Source organism: Capricornis sumatraensis, chromosome 2 (genome assembly GCF_032405125.1).
Source record: "Capricornis sumatraensis isolate serow.1 chromosome 2, serow.2, whole genome shotgun sequence".
Taxonomy (NCBI): Eukaryota; Metazoa; Chordata; class Mammalia; order Artiodactyla; family Bovidae; genus Capricornis; species Capricornis sumatraensis.
In genome coordinates, this window is record NC_091070.1 from 85,131,790 (window position 1) to 85,155,192 (window position 23,403).

The 23,403-nt window shown below is 51.5% G+C and overlaps 1 protein-coding gene across 1 annotated transcript in view; it reads left to right on the plus strand.

Annotated features, from left to right (window-relative positions):
• The first annotated feature begins 858 nt into the window (after positions 1-858).
• ANP32A (acidic nuclear phosphoprotein 32 family member A) overlaps positions 859-23,403 on the plus strand; it is a 37,052-nt gene continuing 14,507 nt past the window's right edge. Inside the window, exon 1 of the mRNA XM_068964496.1 lies at positions 859-1,045. Coding sequence (XP_068820597.1) covers positions 992-1,045 — 54 coding nt within the window. The 5' untranslated portion in view covers positions 859-991. The remainder of the gene's footprint in view (positions 1,046-23,403) is intronic.

The following is a 23,403-nucleotide window of genomic DNA, read 5'->3' on the forward strand; positions in this document are numbered from 1 at the left end:
CTCCTTCCAAGCTGACCTTATATGACAACAAACTGAAATGCCCCTTTAAGTAGAGGGTCTAGACCGCGAGTTAAGTCATCCAAAGGTGGACGCATCTTGCTTATTTACTTATGTATTCAAGGGGCTGCGATGGTCACGGCTGGACTACGACGAGGAGGGAGGCGATGGGTCGCGCGGATTGTGAGCCGCAGACCCGGGGTGGGAACCCGCGGAGCAGATCGGGGGCAGCAGCCTCGCTCCGCTAGCTCGGCCCTCTGGACCCAGAAAATGACCAGCCCCTCCCCCAACTGCACCCTTGACCCCTCCCCCCTTTTTCCAGGCCTTTCATCGGCCCGCCCGCCGAGCAGTCCGTGGCCCCCAGACCTCTCGCCGCCTGCCTCTTTCCACAGCCCAGTCGTGCGGCGCGGACAGACCCTGGGCGAAGCCCACGGCCCGGCTAGGACCCCTACCCCCGGCCCCTCCGGCCGCACCCCGCCCTTTCGTGTAACGCACCTGCGGCCCCGCCCCCGGCCAAAAGCTGAGGCGGCGGCGGGCTGGCGAGGCCGGGCGGCTCGGCCCTCCAGGCACAGTCGCCTTCCCTTCCCCCGCCATTCCGCCCACCCCCCTCGCTCAGCGACCGAGCTGCCGCCGCGCTCCTCAGCCGCCCCGAAATCTAAAGGGGTCCGTCTCCGGCACCACAACCAAATGGCTGAGCCTCCCTGGCCGGCTGCGCAGCCCGCCCATTGGTCCCTTCCCCCCCCGCCTCCACCACCATTCGCTGTTGCCCGGAGATCGGCGGCGGCGATTGGCTAACGCTGCTGCTACTCATTCTCGAGGCCGCCGATCCCGCCTCCACGGTGATCAGGTTAGTGTGCGCCGCGGGTGCTGGGGGCTCGAGAACCGAGCGGAGCTGGTTGAGCCTTCAAAGTCCTAAAACGCGCGGCCGTGGGTTCGGGGTTTATTGATTGAATTCCGCCGGCGCGGGAGCCTCTGCAGAGAGAGAGCGCGAGAGATGGACATGGACAAACGGATTCATTTAGAGCTGCGGAACAGGACGCCCTCTGATGTGAGCATTTGCCAAAAATATCTCTGTCGGTCCATTCTCCTACTTTGTGTGTGTGCGCGTTAGGGGGAGGCACTTTTTTTTTGAGGGGGGGAGCCCGGGAGATGTGGGTTTGGGGGTCGGACTGCAAATGAATTGCAAGGTTGGGGGGTTGCAATGCCATCCAAGCATGTTCCGGCTGCCGCCGCCGCTGCCCTTGGTGTGTGACTACCTGTGCGTGTGCTCCCGCGTGTGCGAATGTGGGTGCGAGAGTGTGCGTGCGAGTGTGCACCCATCGGGGGCCAGCGGGCGCACGCGTTTGGGTCGGAGAGAATGAGGCAAAATAACCCTCTGAGCTCTCTGCTCCCGTGACTCCGTCTGGGGGAAAGATTAACGAGGGAGGAGGAGGAGAGGGGCTGCCTCCTGGATTTAACAACAAAAAAAGGGGGTTTTATATTTTATAAATGAATCCCCCCTTCCGCCCCCCTCCCGCGCCTTCCCCCTCCCTTTCTCTCTCTCTCTCTCTCTCGCACACACACAATAAGTTTTGGGCTTCGCGAGTCCGGTTTAGTTTCTGATAAATGTGGGCCGAGGCCCCTGGGGAGAGCGCGTGGGGAGGGGGCTGCAGCGGAGTTGGGAATGGCTCGAGTTTAAAGTGCGTCTTCATTTCTTTGCAGTGATGAGGCGAGAGACGGGGGAGCCATATTTGTAACTTTGTAGTGTTCGTGAACGCGCCCTTTCTCTCCCTCCCTCCCTTTCTCTGCCTCCGTTCCTCTCCTCCTCTGTCTCCCTCACTCTTTCCACCCCACCTTCGGGCCAGATGCTGATGTTTCTTCCTTTCCTTCCGAAGGGAGGATAAATGGAAAGAAGGGGGGGAGGGATTTTCGAACGTGCAAAGGCACAGATAATCCCCGCGCCTCCCCACCTCGCGCGATCGCTACTGCAAGTTACCCAAAGGCTACGTCCTGGTCCCCCCTCGCCTCTGCTCCTTCCGGCCTCCCTAAGATGCCAGCCTTTGAGCCTTGACGCCCCCCGGCCCGTCTTTCTCTAGGGTGGGCTCCTTGGCAGCCATTCGGCGCCTGATTAATAAATGGGCCCGGGAAACTTTGTCAGGACGCGAGCTGCCCAGAGCTGGTGCCCGTGGTGGGTATTGGCTGGGTCCAGATTTATGCGGGCATAGCAGACACGCAGCTCGGGGATGGGAGTTTGCCTTCCCGTCGCCGTTATTGATTGGGCAGCAGCGGGAGTACAGCCGGAGGAAACTTACACGGATGGGAACTGGGAGGCTCGGGCGAAAGCTCACCCCCAAGGAGGGGAAAGGTGACGGTGGGTTACTCGGACGCCCGTTTTTATTTCTGTCTCCCTCTCGCTTTCAAACACTGTTTTATGTGAGTTGGAGGCTCAGCGGAGGGGACCCCGGGTCTGGGGCGGAGACGCTGGCTGACTCCTCTGGTGGCCCCTCCGGGACAGCGGAGCGCGGGCGAGTGGACACCCTCACCCCAGCCCCGGTGGCCAGGGTTCCACAGAGTTGGGAGTTTGGGGAACACTGTGCGCTGACCTGTCGCCCCTCCAACCCGTTAAAACCCGAATCCCTGGCGGAGGCAGGCCTTGCTTCCTCTTTTCTCTAGTTCCTCCCCCAAACCTGAGTGAGACTTTTGAAAACAAGATCCTTTCTGTGCCCCCCCCGCCCCCCCGCATCATAACGCAGCTGTGGACTGTAGACGTGCAGTGCCTTATGGCGCGCAGGGCGGGGAGGGGGTGGCGGAGGGAGGGGAGGGGTTGCCCGCCGGAGGACGCTGGAGTTTCCACGAACAATTTGCCGGCGGTTTGCGTTTCTCTGGCCAGTTTCATCCCAGCTTGGACCCCGAGCCAGAGGATTGGGGGGCTGGGTGTGGTGATGGGGGAGGGGGCCGGAGCCGCGGGCTTCCCGCGTACTTTCCGGAAGCCCCCCGTGTGGAGGGGGAAGGGCGCCAAGTAGGGGGCCGGGGTCGCGGCGGGAGGGTGTGGAGGCGCGGTTCAGGCGGCCAACCCTACCCCCCGCTGCTGGCCAACTGGGAGCGAGATCGAAAGCGGGTCGAACCGGCTCTTTAAACTTCCCGAGTGTGTGCTGGGGGAGGGGAACGCGCCGCGCCGATCTGGGAGCGATTTCTCACGCTTCGCCCCCTCGCCTCCCGGCCCACTCGCCTGCCCCCTGCCTTGAGGCGGGGTGGGGGTGGAGGGGGCACTTTCTGCCCGTTTGGGGAGGAGGGGGAGAAAGCTAGCTAATGAGGGACAAAAGGGGTGGGGGAGGAGGGGCTCGTTTTTTTAAACATTCTTAAAATAAATAGCTCCCGGAGAGCGCCCCCTGCACCCCTTCCCGCCCTGCTCCCCCCGGGACCCCCATCACACCCACCTTGGGAGCCTCTCCCAACTCTGATCCGGGGGCTGGTGGCCACGCCGCGACGCCGAAATAGGACGAGCAGCCATGTTTCCCGGGTCTCGCGCGGCCCGCCCCGCCCCTCCCCCATGGCGCGGCTGGCGCCGAGCGCGGGGCTCCGAATGCGGGCGCCGGGCTCCATGCGGCGCGGGGCGCGGGCCGGTGGCCGGGCGACGGGGCGGCCGGGCCTCGTGCGCGCGAGCCGGGCCGCGGGCGCGCCGGGCTGGCCCTCGGGCGGGCCTTTTGGCTTCCCGAGCTGGTTTGGAGCTCGAGGTGTTTTATTATTATTGTATTTTTAACGGCCAGGCCCGCCGGAGACCGAACCCGAAGGGCGCCGAGGCGTCACTGGGGGCCAGGGGCGGCCGCCAGGGCCCTGCACGCCTGTGGCAGGACTGCCGGGCGCCGGGCTGCCATTTTGTCACCGTGGCTGTTGTCGCTGTGGGGCGGGGGGGGGGGGGCGCAGACTTGCGCCATCGCCCCGACGGCCCGGGACGTGGAAGCAGCAAGGGGAGCGGGCTGCGGGGACCCCCAGTTGTGCTCTGGGCCCCGATGTGGGCGGGTTCCCTCCCGTTGCCAACGGCCTGAGGCTCTTCTGGAGCGTCGCGGCGGCCGTTGCTCTGGGAGGGCGACGATCCTCCTTGCGAGTGCTCCCCCCACCCCCCAGCGCGCTCCCTGCCTCCCCCGCCCCCCTGCCCTCCAGTATTTCGTCCTTCCTCCGGCAGGCGTTTTAGAGGTAGTTCAGTGTGGCCCTAAAGACGAACGGCGGAACTGATAGGAGGGTAGAGGGAGAAATTAAATACGAGGTTTGTTTGGAGGGTTGTGGGGGCGGGCGGCGATGCGGACGCGACTCTAGCGGCCCTGACTGGAGCCAAGGACAGCAGCCGCTTACCCGGGAGGGACGAGTTGATGCGTTGGGGAAACGCCCTCGGGGCTGGGCTCTCCGGGAAGGTAGGTCGCGCTCCGTGTTCAGGTGGGTGTTGCAGCGCCCTGCTGGCTGCTAGGGGAGGCCCTTGCTCTTCCTCGGCTTCTCCCCCTTTTATTTTAGCCCGCGGGAGGGCGGCTACAGTAGTAAATGTAATCCTAAACCGAGAAGAGTAGGGAATGAGGCTTGGTTTTTAAAAAGTCAATGTTATCTGTTTCCAACTGCCTTTCTTTGGCTGTTGACTGCGGAGCCAGGCAAGTCATCCGCGTCGCCAGCATCTCTCTGAGACTTTTTAAAGCTGATACCCATGCTGGTTAAGCACCTCCCTGGTTAAACTCTGGTACACGTCTGCATGGAGACTAGCTTTCATGGCAGTGGCCGGCCAAGGCTGCCCAGGAAGCCGGGTTTAACTTTGACCTTTGGAATACATCGCATGATGTTTTCCAGACTGACTTACTGCCTAATTGGGTTCAAGTAGCCTGATATTAACTCCAGTTTGTGCAAGCCTACCAGGGATCCAGGAGCAGAAAATTGAGCAGGAGTTCTGTATGGTCATGCTCAGTTACGTTTTGTTACGGGATTGTTGCTGCTGATGGCAGTTTTGAGCCTAAGGGCTTCACTGGGAAGGTGGGTAGTAGAACCACACAGGCCTGAGTTTAAATTCCTCCTGCCACAGAAGGAAGATAAATTTACCTGCCCCTGGGATCTCAGGCAGGTTAACTTAACCTGCCTCTTTGAGTCTTGGTTTCCTCACCTGTAAAATGGGAATAATCCTATTTAATAAGTCAGTGACAAAACTGGCCTGATCTGGCCCTCAGGTGCTCAGTATGTGATAGTTTTATTTCTCAGATATTGGGGTACAGTGAGGTACAACTTTGTGCTTCTATAGAGTTTACAGAACAATAATAATTAATGCTTATATAGCACCCATCTATGCCTGGTATAGTTCTGAGTGGATTACACAAATCAATTAATTTAGTACCCCCACAGCAGCATTGTGAGGCAGGTGCTATTATTAACCTTATATAAACATAGGAAATCGAGGCATAAAGATGTTATCACAGCCAAACTTCAAACTCCATCCCTAATCTCTACTGCCTCCCCTGAAGAACCCTTACTTGTAAGGTACAGTGAGGAAAAGCTTCTTCTTCCCTGGTTTTGAAATGGTGCTACCCTATGTGAAAGTTTGAAGACAGGACAGCTTCCTAGTTGAAGATACTGAGGTGGGTGGGCAGGATCAGAGGCTCTCTGGATTTTCATGGGGATGGGGTAGAGAGGGGAGGGGAGGAGTCAAACATCTACTTCCCTAGATTGGGTTAGCACACCACATCTGGTAAGGCTGAAAGAAATCTGGGCTTCTGGGTGTTGGGGGACACATTTTGAGTAATGAGAGGATAAGCAGGAGCCAGTCAGGCAGTGGTGTGTTGGGGATCATGCATGTAATGTATTCCCCACTTTTATTAGTCTTCTCCTGCAGACACAAAGCTAAACAGAATTGGCACGTCCTTGGTTTCCAAGACCTAGTTTACCAGTAACACTTCTTGGATCATCTCATTTAATCCCCCAACAACTCCAAGTTGGTAAGCCAAGGAGGATGGCATCCTCCTATGAGGGTGAATCATTCAGATTGGAAGAGAAAGTCAAACAGCTTTTGCATAGAAGAATTGGGTTCTCCTCCTACCATAAAACCAGAGATCCTTTAGTTAGACAGGAAGAACTTTGAATATTGTTTAATTGTTGAGACCCATCACCAGAATCATCTGGGGAGCATGTAGAATGCAGATTCCTGGCCCCACCCCTAGACTCTGATTTAAGCACATGCGTGCATCCTCAGTCATGTCTCACTCTTTGGGAGCCGGTGGACTGTAACTTGCCAGGCTCATCTCTCCATAGGATTTTCCAGGCAAGAATACTGGAGTGGGTTACCATGCCCTCCTCCAGGGGACCTTCCTAACCCAGGGATTGAACCTGGGTCTCCTGCATTGGTTTAGCACAGGCATTGCCAAGTTTGGGGTGAGCTGCCTGTTTTTGTATTGTGAGCTAAGAATACTTTGTACATGTAAACACTGCAATCAGTTTGATAATGCGGAACACTGAATCCCAATTAAGTGAAATGTTATCCCCGTTTCCCCCTAGCAAAAAATTCCACTTGTCTCCTTGGACCTTTATTACCAAAAGCATTGTACTCATTATATATTTTGAATTTTATCAATAAAAGAATTGTGGAAATTTGTTTTCTTTCATTAGAAAAAACTGCCTATGTAGTATTGTCAGTTTAGCCTTTAGGTGACATTTACTATCTGGCCCCTTACAGGAAAGATTTGGTAATCCCTCGTTTAACAGATTGTTGGTAAGGACCTTTTGATCTGGGTATTTAAAAAAATTTTTTTAATTCATAAGTTTTTAAAGTTCATGTGAGTGGTGCTTTAGGGGTTTTTCCAAGTCCTTTTACATATGTTGTTGATATCTGGTAGAAATCGGCCTCGATCCATGAACATCCAAAAGAAGAGAAAAATCCTACTTGTTGCTGATGTAAAATTGAGCATCCCTTCTATCCAGAAGTTGTTCAGTGTAACCAACCGAAATTCTTTATCTTGCCTATTCAGGATATTTCAAAAGGCTTTTGCATATCTTGTAGTTAAATAGTTACTCTTAAGTTTTAGATGTTTTAGAGGTAGAAGGAAGGAACTTTGAAATGCAGTGGTTTGAGTTTTGAGGCCTGGTAGGTACCACAGCTGTGTACCTGGTGGCTGACACTCAGACCCTCAGAGCACAGTTTACTGAAAGCACAGATCATCCTGGAATCTCTAGTTTGGGCCTGCTGCTCTTCCACAGTGCGTGTTGCCTGGGGACGGACCAGCAGCAAAGTGGCTTTGAGTTCCAGAACTCTTCTTTGTACCAGTAGCCTCTTGTGCCTGAACTGATGAAGGTATGGATAGATTGGCCAGACCTCTGGAGGGGGTGATAAGTCTAAGAGCGCAAATCCCGGTCCCCATGACTGTGGCCTGTACTTTAAGGACAGCAGACCCAGTTCCCTCTCTGGGCCACTGCTGCACCACCAGCCTCTCAAGATGACTTGTTTGGACTTATACAATCCTTTAGGCACCTGATTGAGCTCTGGAAGCTGGTCATCCAGAATTTTATTTCATGTTAATTTTACCACTTCGAAGTAAAAAGCCTCAGGACTGTTGGTATCCTTTATGGAGATTGTATAGGACATTCGTCAGGTGTGTCCTTTCCACGTGCCTGCCCTCTACTCTAGTGTATCACTTAGGAAAAGGGCAGAGAGCTTGTTGCTGAGTGGTCACGAGCCCTGGTTGAATGATTTTGACCCAGTTGTTTAGTCTGCGTTCTGACTTGGTGAAGAGAAAGCCCATTTACTCTTGGTGTCCAGACAGGGTCCTCCCTTCAAGATGTTCACTGCCACGCCCTCGCTGGCAACACACACATTTTGACCTGTCCGCCCTCTATTCTAGCTAGTACTCTAGTCTCCTGGAAAGTACCCTCCCCTGCTGCCCCATCACACTGCCTTCCTCCTACAAGCAAGTAAAGAAATAGTGGCCTGAGTCTGAGTCTTATATTACATACATTGAAATATATGACAGATGATAAATACCCAGCAGTGATGTTTTAATTAAAGAAATGGAGTCTGCCAGAGATGGAGAATTGTGAAGGCATCTGTTATTCCAAACTTCTCATTTAATAAAATGGGTTGAAGGTAGATGAGCAAAGTGGCCCTGGGCCCCTTTCCCAAACATGGAAGCAGCCTGCATAGAACCAGTTGTCCTGATGACATTTGTTATGGTGAAGCCTGTGAAGTCAGATAAGATGTATCTGTTCACCGGCACTGGGCCCCATCCAGTGTCTATTGGCCACACCCTGCAACCTTTGTGTTTTCATGCAAATTTATTTTGTTTTGACTCGGCAGATGCCCTGGTGCAACCATCTGTTGCTTTCTTTACTGAAACTTTTTCTTCTGCAGCAGATTGAAGGGATCAGTTTACTTACCCAACTATATGCGTCTAATGTGGATTAAAGTCTGGGCTTTTTTTCCCAGAGAAATTTGCCTTTGGTGATTCCGGTTTGGTGAGGAAATTACCAGAGAACGATTAGAGACTTGGGTGCTGTCCTCAGCTTTGGTGCTAACTAACTTGAACAGGTTGTTTGTCCTCTATGGGCCTCTGTTTTCTCCACTCTAAAATGGGAATTTCGAGTGAGATCAGTGACTTTCAAGCTTTTCATTCCTATTGTAAGAAATGTTTCACAGTATATGTGTACATACTCAGGCTATCTAAAAAGCTGACAATATACTCCTTTACTATGGATAAAACACTTCTCTAGTCATTAAGAATAAAAGTGCTGGCTTTAACCCGTAAATTGATTTCATTACTTGTTAATGTTTGAAAGACAGTTAAAGATGAATATTAAGTTTCCTTCACATAAATATTTTGTGGTTTGATTTTGGGGGAACGTGGTGGGAATGCCATTTGGAGCTTTGTGAAATCTCTCCACCAAGAGTCAGTAGTGATTCCTCCGCTTTTAAGCCAGCTCATCTTGGGTCCCATGTTCTCGAGCTGCTCTCCTTAACTTGTTCCCAACCCTCACCTTCTCCCAGCATTATGGAGTCACTATCCTAAATTGACTCAGTGATAAAGAACCCACCTACCAATGCAGGAGACATGGGTTTGATCCCTGGGTCAGGAAGATCCCGTGGAGAAGGAAATGGCTACCCGCTCCACACTTCTTGCCTGGGAGATTCCATGTGAGGAGTCCATGGGGTCACAAAAAGTAGAAAACAACTGAGCGACTAGACAACAGTCCTAAGTTCCTGCCTGGATGGATGCCTTCCAAGTGCCTGAATGTGCCAGCGACCCTCTGCCAAGCATGTTCCTCCACCCCATTCTCTCTGCCTTACCTGCTGCTGCCCTCCACCATACCTTAGTGTGCAGCACTGGGTGCCTGGGGGCTCGAACATTTCCAGGGTTGGGGGGATGCACTTGGCCCCTGCTTTCCCCAAGACTGCCTGGGTGTGTACTCTAGCCCCCACTTCCAGCCCTTGGGCAAGCCCTCCACTTCACAGTACCTTCCCTATTTGTCTCTGTAAAATGATGATGTAATAGCACCTACCACCCAGTCTAGCATACAGTAAGCACGCAATAAATGTTAGATGTCGTTGTTATGGTCTGTTCTGCTGGAACACCACAGTTGGCGTTCACTTAAAAAAAAAATAGCTTACATTATCAACAAACATATCAAAGGGTAACATTTATTTCAGTGGGAAAAGAGGTTAGACGCTAGAGATTCAAACTTGCCAGAAGTTGTTTTTCCCCACAAGTAGTTCAACAGTGAATGTGTTGTTTCTCTGTGTAGTTATAGCATCTACATGTCAAGGAAAAGCCCCAGCACTGAATTCCAAGTAGTTTCAACTTGTCTTTTTCTTGGACACGCCTGGTCATTACCTCCAGCAACTGTTTCAGACTCTCCTCCTCAAACTGCCCACCAACCCTCCACTCTGCCTCCCAGCCAGCAGAGAAGTATGTCTACTTTCCTCTCACAGAGAAAGTGCAAACCTCCAGATTTCCCAAGAAATTTCTAGACCAAACCTGTGCCCAGCTCAGCTGTCCTTTGGGTCTTACCTGGGCCTGCCCTTCAGTTATCTTTCTCCTCTGGGTGCCTAGCGGCTCCTTTGGATCCCTCTCAAGCTTGGAATGTTTCTCCCGTCTTAGACAGCAAACATCCCGTCATCTTATGGCTCACTCTTGCTACTGGCCGTCTCTTCCCGTTGACATTGAAACTTCCTGAATGGTCTCTCCCTTCTCTCACCTTTCTCACACCTCAGCCTCCTCAGTCTGGTTGGCTTTCTAAAACAGCTCCCCTGATCCCGGAAGCCTTCACTGTCGTCTTTTCTGTGGTTCCTCAGCAGCAGTGTTCCCACCCTTGACCTTCAGGAGATATGGTCCCCGTTATCTCTCCCTTTCTCCAGTGTCTCTCCTATAGCTTTGTCCACTCCTCAGCTGCTGGGGCCCTTTCGCTCTCCTCTGCAGACGTGAGGTATTGGACCCAGTCAGGCCCAGGCCCTGAGCGCTCTCCTGTTTTCTATTCCCTGTCCTCACTTGTTCTTCCTCACTGACAGCTACAGGTGCTTTGTCCTTCTGGGGTCTGATGTTTGTTTGCTGTTACCACCTCTGATCCGACCTCTTGGCTGAGCTCAGGATGCACCTAGTGTCTCCTTTAAGTGTCCCCACCGCACCCCACACTCAGCATGTCCAGTGGGAACCCATGACCTCTGCAGCCTCCTCCATTCCCCCACATGCACACATGTGATCTTTATATCCATCACAGCCTGTCTATTCAAAATAGCACTCTCTACTGCTTGCCAGCAGATTGCCCCTGCACACAGCCCTCTTGAAGGCAGGCTTCAAATTTGTCAGCATGATCTTAGCAAAATGCAGCTGTAATCGTGTCGCCCTGTACTTCACAGTACATCGTTCTCTTTAGGATAAAGCCCAGAAGCTTTAGTAAGACCGGTGAGGATACTGTGTGGTCTGCTTCTTGCTTTCATCTTTTGCCTCACCCTGCCTTCCCCCCTCCCCTTTGCACTGCACTGGCCCCACTTGCCACCGTTTATGCCCTCAAATCTACTCATGGGAACTGCCACCATGACTTCCTCAGCATCTAATCATCTCTCCCACCCTTCTCAGCTGTCGGTCTCGTTCTTTTGTTCTAAAACTCTTACAGAAATTGCCTTCAAAGAGCTTCAGTTTATAATTAGGCATTCCTGCATGTGAGTGTTTGAAATAGCATCTCTGTCCCCTGTAGCCGGTAGACTGCCTGTTTGGGCTCAACACTGCACTGGGCACGTGTCGGGCATTGTAGAAGTATTGGCTGGAAGAAGGAGCCACGGTCCTTGGATGGTCTTGTCGTTTTCATCACCCACGGTCTGGTGAGTCACGCATGGAGCCACTGAAACAAAGCATCTGGAACGTCACCAGGTTCAGTGTCCTCAGTTTTTCTTGGGTCGCTGTGAGCTCCTGCCTCTCGACGGCTGATTCACACTTTCTCAGCCCAGGGGTCCTCACATTTTTCTGGGTTTTATATCCTGTGTCTGTAAAATCTGAAACTGAGTCCCGGCCCCGGTATGTCAACCTTTTAGTTTGGAGTTATTCACATACACTGGACTACCCCGGTGGCTCAGCAGTGAAGAGTCCACCTGCAGTGCAGGAGACGCAAGTTCAATCCCTGGGTCTGGACGATCCCCTGGAGAAGGAAATGGCAACCCACTTGAGTATTCTTGTCTGCAGAACTCCGTGGACAGAGGAGCCTTGTGGGCTACAGTCCATAGGGTTGCAAAGAGTCAAATATCACCAAAGCAACTAAGCACGCATTCACTACACTACCTATAAATATGTACATTATAAAACACCAAAAAATTAAAAGGTTAAGTTAAAAAATATTAAAAGCCCAAGTGCCCCAGTGGAATATCTGAGGATGGTCCACTTAGGAGACCACTCCAATCAGTTGCTTACTTTATTCTTAATTTTGGTTGCCAAGATTCACACCATACAAGAAATGCATGTGTGTTGTGTGCTCAGGGATCCATTGCTACATGTAAACTGGGTTCTGCCTGGTCAGACCGTGTACACAGACCCAGCCAAGCTCCCTCAGGTCTTCTTTGGTTCAGTAAAGCTGACCCCTGGGCTGCTCCTGCAGATGCTTAGAAAAGCCCACAAGTGTTCAGTCGGTCAGTGCAGGGGAAGGAGGCTTTCTCCTGCCTACCCACAGGCTAGAAATAAGTCAAAGACAGAATCTGTGCAGGCAGGAAGAGCAGGCTTGGAGGACCAAGGGAAGCCTGGAGGAGAGAGGTCTGCTGGTGTTCCTGTGTGTTTCTGGGGAACACTTCAGTAGGGCTGGGTTGGGACTCTACAGTCAGACGTGCCCTAAAGGTCCACATCTGTGGATTCTAATGCCTCTTGCAGAAGGTGCAAGAGATGCCTGAGAGAGAGAGGGCCAGTGGGGAGCGCAACTCTTAAAGTAAATTTAAAGGGATTACTTGTAGATTCTTTCGGGGCATGCATGCTTGGGAGAGACTCATCCCTGTAATGTAACCAGCTTCCACCTGAGCTACTGTCTCACCCACAGGTGTAAATGGTGTGGCTGTGGAGGGGAGGATGAGGGGAGCCCACTGGCATGGGCTGTGTCCACAGCATCCAGAATGATGCAGGGGTAGAGTTGGGAGGTGTATGTAACACAGCACATTAGGCAGGAGGAAAGGTGTGTGGTGGGTAAGGCTGATTTCAACCCCAGCTGTGTATCAGAACCACCAGGGGAGCATTTTGAGAAATTCCCAGAGTCTGCCCCATTACAGAATCAGGCTCTGAGGGTGGTGCCCAGTTTGTGTATTTTTAGAATCCTCTAAAGGGGCTTTGAAACAGGATTGGGAGCTACCACATTGAGGCAGGGTGTGGAACTTCACAGCAGGTGGGAAGAGGTAAACTAAGTGGTTGAAAGAGAAAAATGGAGCACGGAAAACAGGAAATAGGAAAGGGTGCAGGTTTTAAGCTACTGGGGTGTTGGTACCCAGTCCTTGGCCTGCTAACCTTCCTCCTGCCCCCAGGTCCCACACTTCGCCACCCACCATGGCCACACAAAGCTCACACGTGCCCACATTCCTGCTCATCACACTTGTGAGTTTTCATTTACTTGTACTCATGAGGCTGCTGAGTGCTAAGTGGAATTTATTGTGCAAGACTGGACTTGGCCCATCCTTGATCTCCAGGGACTAAGGCCAGTGGGTATTTTGTAAAGAGAGAGCCAGAAGCCCAAGCAGTCAGATGCTCTGAGCCATGCGGGGATTGCTGAGCCCAGTGGCTGGAGGATCAATAGCAGGTTACCTTTTTGAGCCTCAGTTGCCTCATCTGTAAATGGGACTAACGCTTTCTTCCCAGGGGCTGTTGTCAGGACCGAAAGAAATAAGATTGATGCCAGGTGTGTATTGTGGGCAGCCCCTAAAGGTGTGAGATTCTAACCAGCCTGGGCTTGGTTGAGCTGTTGGAACGAGGAGGGGCCAGCCCCCCTTACTTGGTGTCTGAGCTTGTGTGTGGTGGGAGTACTTGGGAGTGCTGTCTTTGCCTGCCTCAAAAGGAGGCCTTACTTGGAGCTGCTCAGGCAGTGGGCGAGGGCAGGAGGGGCTCCAGGCAAGGGGCCAAGCCTCCAGTCTTGCTGAGGTGGGGCTGGAGTGGCATCCCCTGCTCCAGTCTCCCCTTGCCATCTCGAGGTGGGGGTTAGGGGCTCTCTACGCAGAGTGCTGTGTGTCAGCAGCCTCTCGCCTTCCATCCTGGCTACAGACCTCTTGGTCTGCCCCTCTTAGGCCTTCATCTTTCATTCAAACAGCTCCTGAGAAGCCTCCTCCAGGAAGTCTTCCTTGGCTCACTGGAAGCAGGGGAGGAAATTGTGCCCGTCCCAGGTGCTGTTGAGATGTACAAGTCCCCAAGATTTCTAGGTCACGCAGCAGTGTCTGGCTGTCCGCTGAGTCTGGGATCGCCTCCTTGGGGTGCGCATGGTGGCCCTTGTCTCCTTGGACTGGTCAGTGTCTTAGTCGCCCTGTTGGAGGGCCACACTGAGGGTCTGCAGAGCCCAGCACAGCTCTCCTGCAGCTGCTGCATCAGGAAGGCACTGTGATGATGTCATGGCCTCCAGCCTCCCGCCTGGCAGCTGGTGGTAGGATCTGTCTGTTCTGGCACAGGGGCCTGTTCCACATGGAGGGCCAGGAACAGGCCATCACAGTCACCGGGGCGTTCCTTGCCTTGCCGCACGTCTCCCCTTCCCTGTGGAGATTCGGGTGTACCCTGGTGCCCAGAGAGAGTGGGCAGGCGTGGACTTGAGTGGAGCTCCTCCGCTGTCTGGGAGGCCTGATTCTTCAGCCTCTGCAGAGGCTGGCCTGCTGCCATAATGAGTGGTTCTCCTCTGAGCCCCCATCTAGTTCGTGGCTCTGTTGCAGACACGCCTTTGTATGTCTTGGAGAAGAGTGCTGGTGTGTCTGTACATTGAGGTGTGGTCTAGGAGCCTGGGGAGGCTTCTCAGGTAGGACCCTCCAGGGTTGCAGTGTTGAGGGGAAAGCAACCAGTCCAGGAACAGAAGTGGCATTCTGGCTTCTTAAAACCGAGGGAGTACTTGGTTCAGAGCAGACAGTTGGCCTCTGTAGCACTCGGCAATCTCCTCTCAGTTCCTGTGGCCAGTGTGGTCATTGTCAGGAGTGGCCACCCAGGAGAGCTGGATGTGGAAGTGAAAAAGCACCTCTGAGCCTGACCCTTGGCCTTAAACTCCAGTGGGATCTGGATCCTGGTTTAAGTTGTCCACTGTGCTGGAAACCAGACTTATATCGGGCACGTGGCTTGCTAGCCCCTGGAGGCTCATTGTGGCCACAGATCTCTCTGATGATGAGCAGCGCTGGCTGGCTAGTCCCTGTTAGCCAGAGTTGTGAGAGAGAGATCTGCAAATGGAAAACACTGCAGGGTCATTCATTCTCACTTACAGTATTGATGGCATGCCTACCGTGTGCTGGGTTCTGTCCTGAGCATTCTGGATATAGCAGTGAACAGGAGAAGGACGTTATCTGGGCTGCCCACGTCAGGCCTCCATTCCATAGAGGGAGACCATCAATGAGCCAGGCAAAGGTGTGACTGCTCATGTGACAGGTCCCATGGAGACAGATAAAGCTGTATTAAAGGAAATAAGTAATCCAGGAAGGCTTCCTTGAGGAGGTGGCATTTGACAGAGATCCCTCATGTAACCTACACTAGACTTCTGGCCCCCAGGAGCCGGAACCTTAGAATGTTCCATCTGAAAGTACCTACGAATCATCTTGCTAGAAGCAAGCTGAGACCTAGTGAGGTTAAGATGCCAATTCACGAGCTAATGACATGATACAAAAGATTGACAACCTTAGGCCTTCCCCCAAGCCACCTGACCCTCATACTTTGAAAAATTGGTACTTCCAAATCATGTTTGTTAACAGTAGTAGATTTGTTTCCTTATTCGTGGCTGGGGTGGGGAGTGGGAAACAGAAACGTCTGTAGGCGCCAGTCAGCCTCCCAGGCACGGGCTCACCACCTGGAACTGGTCTTATTCCTGTCCCGGAAGAGGTGTGGCCCTGTTTGGGTAGCCACAAGCTCTCCTGCCTAGCACACCTTCTTTCCATGCTTCTGAAATAGTTTCTTGAGGGGCCCTATTGCCACTTTTTGGGTTCCATCTGGACTTCTCAGGCCCTCCCACTTGATTTCGGGGGCCAGATGCCTTTGGGTGGGAGAAGGAGACCCTGCCAAACCCTCTGATGAAGGGTGGCGAGGCAGGACTCACAGGTCCCAGGGCTTATTTTAGAGAGCGAAACCCACAGTTAGGTCACAAATCCAGCTGTGACCCACCTCTCCCAAGGACTGTGATGAGCTTTAATTGGCTGATAGTTTTCATCTGGAAGCAGGCGTCTTGCATGAATATGAAAGGAGCTTCTGGTGAAGTAAGATTTCATTAATCAGCCTGTTAGGAGCCTGGCGTCCCAGGATTATGGGGGCTGGATAATTTGATGCCTACTGTTCTGCTTTAAGCCTCCAAATTAAAGGCACTAGATCTTCACCTTTTTTTTTTTGCTAAGTATTGAAAGTAGTATCTTTTCTATGTGTTTTGTTTGCTTTTAACTGTTACGGTGTCTGGTACGTAGATACTCATTTATTCTTATTTAATCTGTAAAGAAACACTGCAAAATGAGGTTATTCCCACTTTAGCAGATGAGGGAAGTGAGGCTCAAAAAGCTAGTGAACTAGCTCAAGGTCACATAGTACTGAGGAGCTGTGCTGGGTGCAAAGCCAAGTCATTGGCTTAAGTAGTGCATGAAACCTTGCATCTTAACTTTGACCTCTTGCCCCCTCTTAACTGCTGCTAACATGGAAATACTCTCGACTCCTGACTTCCATTTATTTTCTGTTATAAAGTCTGCGCATTTGTTCCCTCAGGAAAGCAAAACAGACGATGCCAGAATTTCTGATTTTTTTAAAAGTGTGTTATTGTGAAAGAGAACACATTTCAGAGTAAACAAAACAAATGTGAGTTTCAGTGGTTTTTCTCCTTTATATTTTTTTCCCTTTAAATGATTATTTTAAATCACTGTCAGTGAAATCCCAGGAAAATCAACTTTGCACGTGACAATCCTTACCTTTCTGTGCCAGGGCCTTAACAAATATGTGTCTGGCCACTCTGATGTACTTCAAACAGGAGAGCTTGTGCACACAAATGAGAGCCGTACCCAGGAGACCTCAAACTATGAAAGAGGGTCTGGAAAGTGGGAGAAAGCCAAACCATTTTCCAAGAAAAGTAGGCTAAGACATAATTAGGGGCTTGAGTGCTGCCTCAGAAACTAATACTGCCTTCCAGCCTTCTGTAAGGCACGTGTGGCAAACGGCGTGGCAGTGCCGGGTATTTTGCCTAGAACACCTTGCTGTCCTTGCCATCAGCAAGACTCCTCCTGTGACAGGAGTTAGACTTATCCTTTGCTGAGCACCTGCTCCAAGCCTTGCTTCATAGCACATACTTGGCAGATACTATGTTTTGATCCTTTAAATGTCCCCTGAGGTGCAGATGAGGCCACCCCGATAGCAGATAGCGAGATAAGCCCACAGAGGTCAGATGGCCTTTGAGGCGCACTGAGCTTGCTTCTGGGCGCTGTAGTGGTCCCTTCTGCCTGTCCATCCAACACTGGACACTGGGGGCAAAAGGGAAGGATACCTTTATCACTGGAGCCTGGTGCAACTAGTAGCGTTGGCAGGTGCTGAGCAGCAGCACTGAATGGCTGGAGGCGAGATAACTCGTCCACACAGGTACAGTGGTGAGCCCATTAGTCTAGAACTCCCAAGTCGCCATGACTGCCGCCCTGCAGATCAGAAGTGGGGTCGTGATTCCATCTCATTGGTTAATAAGCTGGATGAATGCAAAATGACATGTGCCAGCTTATCGATATTGCAACATTCCAGCAAAAGATATATAACACAAACTTCATGGAAAAGGGCAAGGCAAAGATCAATATATAATATGCGAATTTGGGATAAAAGAGAAAAATAAGATTCTGAATTTGTATATGTGTAAACAAACTCTGGAAGGATACTTAATTGGACAGGGTGGAAGGGAGAATGAACTGTGTATCTTATGTTTTTTGGTTTTGAGACCTTGAGAATGAATGTGTTACTTACTGGAAAAGAAAAAAGAATGGAAATGACTTCAGCTGTTCTGTGTATCTGGGCTTCTCTCTCCCGACCTGCATCGAGGCAGTCTGATTAGCTCAAGGCTTCATCTGGATGGCATGTTGTATATGTTGTATATCTCTGGTTTCCATGGGCTTTTCCAAGAGCTGCTGACCCTATCCTAGTCTGCAGTCCCTTCTTCCGTTGGTGGCCCGGACCGATCAGCTCAGGCTGTTGGAGAAAGCCTGGGGTGACACAGGAGAGCCAGCAACCTTCTGCAGAGGAGTCAGACCTGTTCCTGTCCCCATCCTGGGACTTTATCCTCTGAACACTCTGCCCTGATGTGACTTAGTTGGTTCTTCCCCCAAAGTGAAGGATCTCTGAGAAGAGAGACTGTTCTGAGCATTCTGGCAAAGTGCTACCGTTTAATAGGAAGGAAAAAAATGGCAGAATGTTTTCCCAGGTTATTTTTATGCTTTTCAGTTCAGCAAACATTTATTGCTAGCTAAGTGCAAGGCAGTGTGGGGAAATCAGAGCTACATAACACCTCCTCTCAGCTCCCTGGGGTGCCAAGTTCTGGGTACAAAACTTGCTTGTAAAATTCCTCCCTGTACCCTCCAGGACAGCACGGTTTACCTCATCTGGTCTCACAGAGACCTGTAGGATTTTTAGGGATATTCTTCTCCCCATTTTACAGATGAGGAAATTAAGCCACACCATTCCAAACGGTAAAGCCTGGAACGAAACCACATTTTCTAACTACTACCTATGCACCCACACACTCATAAGCAAACCCTTCTGCCATAGGATATTTCCCAGGGGTGTAACCAAGGTGCGTGTATACCTGGAAACATTGGGTGAGCACAATCCTGACTAACACTCTTTTTTTTTCTCTAAGGAAGAGCAAGAGAAATCTCTGGCTTATGGTCAGCTCTTGGGTCTTGCTGCCTTTGCTGGGGTTCAGACAGTTCTGCCTTCTGCTGCTTGTGAAATCCATCTTCCTTCACCAGTTAGGTGTAGAATGTCCATGGGTGTGCACGAGTGCGTGTGACAGTGGCTTTCTTCCCACCACTTTCCTTCTCTTCCACACATTCTGTTACCACCACCTGTTGTCCTAGCTGTTCCTCAAAAGGGCCAAGCATGCCCCCTGCTCGGGTCTTTTCCCAGGCTGTTCCCTCTTGCCCTCTCTTCACTTGGCTTCAAGTCCCCAGTGAAAGCTCAGCTCGGACAGGCCTTCCATGGCAGACTTTGTAAAGTTCTGTCTCATCACGATTGTGATTCTTTCTTTTCTTCCCCCTTTGTAGCATTTATATATGTTGTATATGGACATATGGGCTTCCCAAGTGGCTCAGTGGTAAAGAATTCACCTGCCAATGCAGGAGACATGGGTTTCATCCCTAGTCCAGGAAGATCCCCTGGAGAAGGAAATGGCCACCCACTCCAGTATTCTTGCCTGGGAAATCCCATGGACAGAGGAACCTGGAGGGCTGCAGTCCATGGAGTCCCAAAAGAGTCTGACACGACTTAGCGACTGAGCAACAACAGCGAATATAGACATATACACATACTGGCTTATCATCTCACTCCCCGCTAGGTTGTAGATCCACGTGCTAGGCACCCAGGTTTGGCCACTGCTGTCTGGACACTGCCTACAACACGTGCCCAGCATGTGACAGATACTCTGTAAATATTGTTGAATGAGTGAATCAGGCCTAAACATTAGTAATGGCATTTTAAGCGGTGAAAAGACCCGAGGCTCATCTCTTTGCAAAGCTTCGTTACACAATATTATTAATTCATTTAATAATTGTTTAGTGCTGTTTATGTGTACAGTTCTTTGCAGACAGTCACCGAGCAGCCTCCAGTGTGTACGCGTACAGGGACAGGGGACTCACTGAATTTTTTTTTTTTCTAGAGCAGCCCTTTCTTTTGTGGGACAGCTGTAAAGATTTAAATACCCTCTTGTGTTTTACATTGGGCTTGAAAACTGCCTGTTTGTAATTCCTGCACACTGATCTTGGCTCTTGAGCCACTGGAGAACACAGAGTAAATGTATTTGCATAGGACTCTCCTTCAAGCAGTTGCAGAGAGTCAGCTATCATGAGTCTACCTCGGCTCTGGCCTAAACATCACTGGTTCCTTCCATTGTTCTTCCAGTGTCACACTTTTCAGAAGCCTCTCCACCCTTGTTGCCTTCCTCAGATTTGTTCCGCTTCAGGCGTTGGCACTTAAGGTTTGGTCCCGTCAGAGCAGAGTGTTCTGGGACCCTGACCTGAGGACCCTCCGTCACCAGCCTTGCTTCTGTCCGCACAACCTGGGATGGCCTTGTCTGTGTTGACCACCTTGGCAGGGACCTTCTTTAGGAGCTTCTGGTGAAGAGTAAGATCTCTAGGCTCTTTTTTTTTTTTTTTTAAACTGTTATTCTGTTTGTTTATTTTGGGCTACATCAAGTCTTAGTTGCCGCATATGTGTTCTCTGTTGCAGCGGCCAGACTCTCTCGCCGTGGCGCTCAGGCTCAGTAGTGGCGGCACGCAGGCTTGGTTGCCTTACAGCAAATGGGATCTTAGTTCCCCTACCAGAGATTAAACCCAGGTCCACTGTATTGAAAGGCAGATTCTTAGCCCCTGAACCACTATGGAAGTCCTTAGACTATTTTTTTTTCTTCTTTTTACATCGGTCTCTTTGTCCAGCCCCTCCCTAACTCTTCAAGAATAATCGGAAAGGTTTTTAGGGTTTGTTTTGTCTTTGTTTTTGGCATTTCAAGATTAAAGCAGCTGTAAATCTGAACAGCAGTGAATTCAACCTGTACTGTATTTTTTTTTTTTAAAGTAGTCAATCCAGGCAAAGTTCTACCACCAAGATCGAGGTGAAGAGGATGGAACTCTGGAAGTAAAGAAAAACCCACAGAGCCCTTGACTTTCTCCTCTCTGCTCTTTTTGGCTGCCCGTGTCCTTTTCCCCGTGTCTGTCTGTCTCGTCCTCCCCCTCCATGTTCCAGCCCTCTCGCCGCCTCCTATCAGCCCCTTGGCTCCCATTCCATCCTTGCTCTTCCATGTTCCCCCTTCCAGCTAAGTGGCATATGGAACTAACATTACTCCTTAGCATTTCCTGCACTTCCATCACCAATACTTTTACCATAAGCCCTTAATTTCCAGACTAAGGCAAGCTGCAGATGTCTCATTTCTCTAAGGGAGAAAGAGATCAGATCGCTTCTTACGTGTGACCCCTGGCTAATTTGCTTTGCAGTCTTGGAGAGAGAAAACTTCTGGTCCTCAGCCTCAGGTTTCTTTGGATGATTGGCTCCCATTTTTGCCCAAATCAGCGGTCTCCGATCGGTGGCTGGACACGAGGGCTTCCGTGTCTCGGTGTTTGCCCAGCTCCTGTCATTGCCAGTGCTGCTGTCATTTTGAAAGAGGTGGCAGGGAAGGAGGCCAAGGTCGAGGGCTTCTTCTCCGAGTCTGCTGAGCCTCCCCCGCCTCTTCTGCCCTGCCAGCCCTCCTGGGCCACGTGGGGAGGCAGGCCAGGCACAAGAGGGTCAGGTTCAGGCCTGGGGCTCTTTTCCTAACAGCTGTTCTCTCTCTCCTCCTCTGTTTCCTCGCTTCCAGGAGATCACCATGGAGAAACGTGCAACTTTGGGGTGTGGGCCCTGAGTTAGGAGGATAAAGATGGTCCAGGGTTCAGTTCACAGTGGGCTCTGTGACCCTGCGTGAGTCACAGGGTTGGTTTCCACCTGGCTTTGTCAGTTGCCCGAGGAGCTGGATTAGATCCAGTGGTTCCCCAGAGGTGTGGTGATGGGCCCTTTGGTTCTCTGAAGCACTTTTCTAAAGCCAGCTGGAAGTTAGGCAGAGGCCCATAAAAGGGCTATGGGAGGTGTCCAGGCCTGTGTCTGAAGATGTGGTGTCGTCTTAGGTGGGCTGTGCCGCTCGCCTGGGCTGGGTGGGCCAGGGGCTGTGAACTGCCAGCCTATGGATCACCACGTGATGAAGCTGAGGAAATGAATTAACTTCTGTTTTGCAGACCGTTCATCCACTTGGTACTTGGGGGGTGGGTAGCTGTCACTGTCCACACCAGACCCATGGCAGAGACCCTGAGCTGTGTTCTCTTTTTGGACCCTGCTGACTGAGGACTCGGTGGAATTTCTATAAGTGGTCCCAGCCCAGCTGGGCTCCAATCCCTGGAAACTGGTTTCAGGGGCCCAGGAAGCCATTTTTGTACCTTTTGTTGATTTGCCCCATTGGAGTTAACCAGGTGCTTTGCTTTCAAAAGTGAATGAAGGGTCAGAACTCTTGCCCTCCCCTGCTCCATCCTTTCCTCTCAAGTGACCCAGTCCAGTTTGACTAGTTAGCCAGCCCCTCTGGGCAGGGCACCAGCAGGGGACACCGAGACCTCAGACCTTAGCAAGACTATTTGGAGGAGAGACCACAGGAGGAAAGACAGCCAGGCATCCTGTGGCCGAGCTGCAGATCCCTGAGGACCCTGGTGGGTGGATGGGGCAGCTTCCCTGGGGTGGGATCCAGTTGCCTGCAGGTTCAATGAAGTGTAGTACCTGGGGAAGCCCTTTGTAAAGTGTAGCATGGGAAAGGAACACCAGGTGGTGTCACCATACTTGCAGCAAGTCAGGGAGGCTGGCAGAGGGTGAGGCAAGGATGCACCTGAAAAGAGGCACAGCGTCTGGTCGGAGGCATTGATGGGCAGGGGGCTGGGGATCCTCCTCTGGATTTGACACTTGACTCCCGTGACCATTGGAGGCTTTGGACAAGGAGTGACAGGACTTGACGTGATCGGAACAGCGCTGGGAGGTCGTGTCAGCTGTGCCCCCTGCCCTCTGGGCCTTGCTCTTCAGCCTCCTCGGGGCCTTCGGTTGCACAGGGCCAGTGCTGCGGCTCGTGGATAATCGCAGATGTCGTGGTTGTTTCATGAACCACAGGACTGTGGTGCATGAGTTGAGATGCCTGCTCCCAGCTGTCCTGTAAGGTGGCAGGCATCAGACAGGTGGTGCCAGTCTCCCATGTTGGAAGCCCAACACCTTGAGCCCTGGGGGCTGTTTTTATGATCCTGGTGTGTTTTAAAAGACAACATGATTGATTTTTGAATTTCGGTAATTATCCAGATAATTGCCTGGCGGCCCAGATTTCCTTTTTGGCATCTCAACGATGAATACTGGGCTTCTCTGGCCCATAAAATCTCCCATCTCCTTTTGGGGACCAGTGACTGAGTTTGGATGTGGGCTAAGCCTAGAAGTGGACGGACCCTCAAAATTTTGTAATTAGAGGGGATCTTGTGTCTGTCTGTCCAGTATGCGAATTAGGGTACCGCAGAAGCCCAGAGAGTTGGACATGACTCCCCTCAGGGCACACAGCAAGTAGTGGCAAAGTGGGCCCAGAGTCCAGGTCATGAGACTTCCTGACCAGCATCCTTGGCACTATACCTCTGTGCTGCTTGCCCCTCTTTCTGCTCCTGGTCTCCATTCAGACACAACCCGGCAGGACCAAGCCTTCACTGGGGCCTGCTTCCACCTCCTACTTCTCACACCTTTCAGTACCCACTGAAGGCAGCAAGGGACAACTACTTAAAAGATGCAGCCTGCTAAACTTTCACTGATCATGGCCTTTACCAGTTCTAAAACCTTCAGCTCCCCCTGTTCCGGTGCAGTATGCTCCCACCACATACACATACACACCCACACACACTGAAGTCAGACCCAGCTTGACTCCTCCCCACTTCCTCTCCCAGACAGCCTTCTGGGCCTTTATTTTTTTTTCCCTGTTCTGGGAATTGTTCACCTGTTCTTAAATTAAGCATGGCTAGGTCAAGGGGTG